At 53.4% G+C, this 2,500-nt stretch overlaps 1 protein-coding gene across 6 annotated transcripts in view; it reads left to right on the top strand.

Annotated features, from left to right (window-relative positions):
- The window catches only part of LOC118494351 (synaptonemal complex protein 2-like), a 14,546-nt gene that overhangs the window by 10,534 nt on the left and 1,512 nt on the right, over positions 1–2,500 (top strand). For 2 of the 6 annotated variants that reach the window (XM_035998196.1, XM_035998193.1), the window contains 6 exons: positions 354–399; positions 536–628; positions 1,482–1,554; positions 1,621–1,761; positions 1,902–1,949; positions 2,021–2,096. In XM_035998196.1, the coding sequence (XP_035854089.1) occupies positions 354–399; positions 536–628; positions 1,482–1,554; positions 1,621–1,706 (298 nt within the window). In that variant the 3' untranslated portion in view covers positions 1,707–1,761; positions 1,902–1,949; positions 2,021–2,096. Of the gene's footprint in view, positions 1–353; positions 400–535; positions 629–1,481; positions 1,555–1,620; positions 1,762–1,901; positions 1,950–2,020; positions 2,097–2,500 lie in introns of those variants that run through there. The other 4 variants (XM_035998194.1, XM_035998197.1, XM_035998195.1 and 1 more) reach the window with 4 other exon arrangements.

Below are 2,500 nucleotides of genomic sequence, written 5' to 3'. Positions count from 1 at the left end.
CTGTCTGCCTGCCTGCCTGTCTGTCTCCCTGCTGTCTCCTGCCTGCCTGCCTGTCTGTCTGTCTGTCTGTCTGTCTGTCTGTCTGTCTCCCTGTCTGTCTCCCTGCCTTTCTGTCTCCCTGCCTGTCTGTCTGTCTGTCTGCCTGCCTGCCTGCCTGCCTCCCTGTCTGTCTCCCTTCCTGTCTGTCTGTCTGTCTGTCTACCTGCCTGTCTCCCTGCCTGCCTGTCTCCCTGCCTGTCTGTCTCCCTGCCTGCCTGTCTGTCTCCCTGCCTGCCTGTCTGTCTCCCTGTCTGTCTCCCTGCCTGCCTGCCTGTCTCCCTGCCTGTCTGTCTCCCTGCCTGTCTGTCTGTAAGAGTCTACACCTTCCCCTGTGTCAGAGCATTCCTGGATTCCACTGAGGTAAAACATTTAACCTTCATCCAGATACTGTTTATCTCCTGGACCAATCAGATGTCTTTAGAGTTTATCTCCTGGACCATCAGATGTCTTTAGGGTTTATCTCCTGGACCAATCAGATGTGTCTGTTCTCCTGCAGCTGTTTCGTCCTAAAGACGAGAAACTGGACGAGTTCTGGATCGATTTCAACGTCAGCTCAGGATGTGTCAGCTTCTTTGTTGATGAGCCTCAGGTAGGCAGGCAGACAGACAGGCAGGCAGACAGACAGGCAGGCAGACAGACAGGCAGGCAGACAGGCAGGCAGACAGGCAGGCAGGCAGGCAGACAGACAGGCAGGCAGGCAGACAGGTACACACACAGACAGACAGACAGGTACACACACAGACAGACAGACAGACAGGTACACACACAGACAGACAGACAGGTACACCGACAGGCAGGCAGGCAGACAGACAGACAGACAGACAGACAGGTACCCACACAGTCAGGCAGACAGGTACACAGACAGACAGACAGGTACCCACACAGTCAGGCATACAGGTACACAGACAGGCAGGCAGACAGACACACAGGCAGACAGTCAAACAGACAGACAGGCAGGCAGACAGACAGACAGACAGACAGACAGACAGACAGACAGGTACTCACACAGTCATAGGGTAATGTTCCACAGACAGACAGGCAGACAGACAGGTACCAACACAGTCATAGGTTAATGTTCCACAGACAGGCAGGCAGACAGACGAGTACCAACACAGTCATAGTTTAATGTTGCACAGACAGGCAGGCAGGCAGGCAGACAGACAGACAGACAGACAGACAGGTGTGTGTGTTTCAGGGCTTCCTGTGACAGACAGACAGGCAGACAGACAGGTGTGTGTGTTTCAGCGCTTCCTGTGACAGACAGGTAGACAGACAGGTGTGTGTGTGTTTCAGGGCTTCCTGTGGTAGACAGACAGGCAGACAGACAGGTGTGTGTGTTTCAGGGCTTCCTGTGGTAGACAGACAGGCAGACAGACAGGTGTGTGTGTTTCAGGGCTCCTGTGGTAGACAGACAGGCAGACAGACAGGTGTGTGTGTTTCAGGGCTTCCTGTGGGGATCGATCCACCTGCTGAAGGAGGAAGTGGACCGTTACAGTCTTTACCTGAAACAAGACGGTCGGTGACATCATCACGTTTCCTGTGATCCACGTTAACAGCTCGTTAATGAGATTGTTTTCCCAGGATGCACTGGGGCAGAGACGGTCCTCAGCGTGCAGCTGAACACTCCATCATGCACCAGAACAGCCGAGGTCGTACGGTGGAGCTGAACTTGACCCCGAACACCACAGAGACCTGGAGGAGGCTGCTGGGAGGGTCTTCATGGTGCCTGTCTCTCTCTCTCTCTCTCTGTCTCTCTGTCTGTCTCTCTCTGCCTGTCTGTCTCTCTCTCTGTGCCTGTCTCTCTGTCTGTCTCTCTCTCTGTGCCTGTCTGTCTGACCCCCTCACTCCTCTGTGTCCTCCAGAAAGTAAAGAGTTCGTCCCCTCTCAAAGCTCCAGGTGGTACAGTCCAGGTGTCCCCTCTCAAAGCTCCAGGTGGTACGGTCCAGGTGTCCCCTCTCAAAGCTCCAGGTGGTACGGTCAGGTGTCTCCGTCTGCAGAGCGACCCAACGGTCGCTGCTACGGCAGGAAGAAACCACAGAGCAAGAGTCATCTGAAGAGTGAGAGCCTCCCATTGGTTTCTTCCTTAGTTCATACATGGGTAGTATGTACTTATATGTACATACATGGACAGCATGGACATACATGGACATATAAGTACAGTATGTTAATATAAGTACAGTATATCATCGTCCAAACGTCCACACCCTAACCCTGTTAGAGTAGCTGTCTCCAGGTGTGTGTGTAAAGGCTCTGACCAACCAGACGGCCGACCGTTAGAAGAGAAGTCAGTCGGTCTGATCAGTCTCCCCGAGGTCCAATCAGTGCCTCAGAACTCACCGAGAGACGCCGACTTGAGCGTACGTTGTGCGTGTGCGAGAGACGTAATACGTCTCCATAACAGCAGGCGGCGCTGCTCTGTATTAGTATTATCTGTACTGTAATCTGTCATCAGTCAGAGAGT

This window comes from Sander lucioperca, chromosome 23 (assembly GCF_008315115.2).
Source record: "Sander lucioperca isolate FBNREF2018 chromosome 23, SLUC_FBN_1.2, whole genome shotgun sequence".
NCBI classification, from domain to species: Eukaryota; Metazoa; Chordata; class Actinopteri; order Perciformes; family Percidae; genus Sander; species Sander lucioperca.
This window is presented reverse-complemented; position numbering and strand designations above follow the sequence as displayed.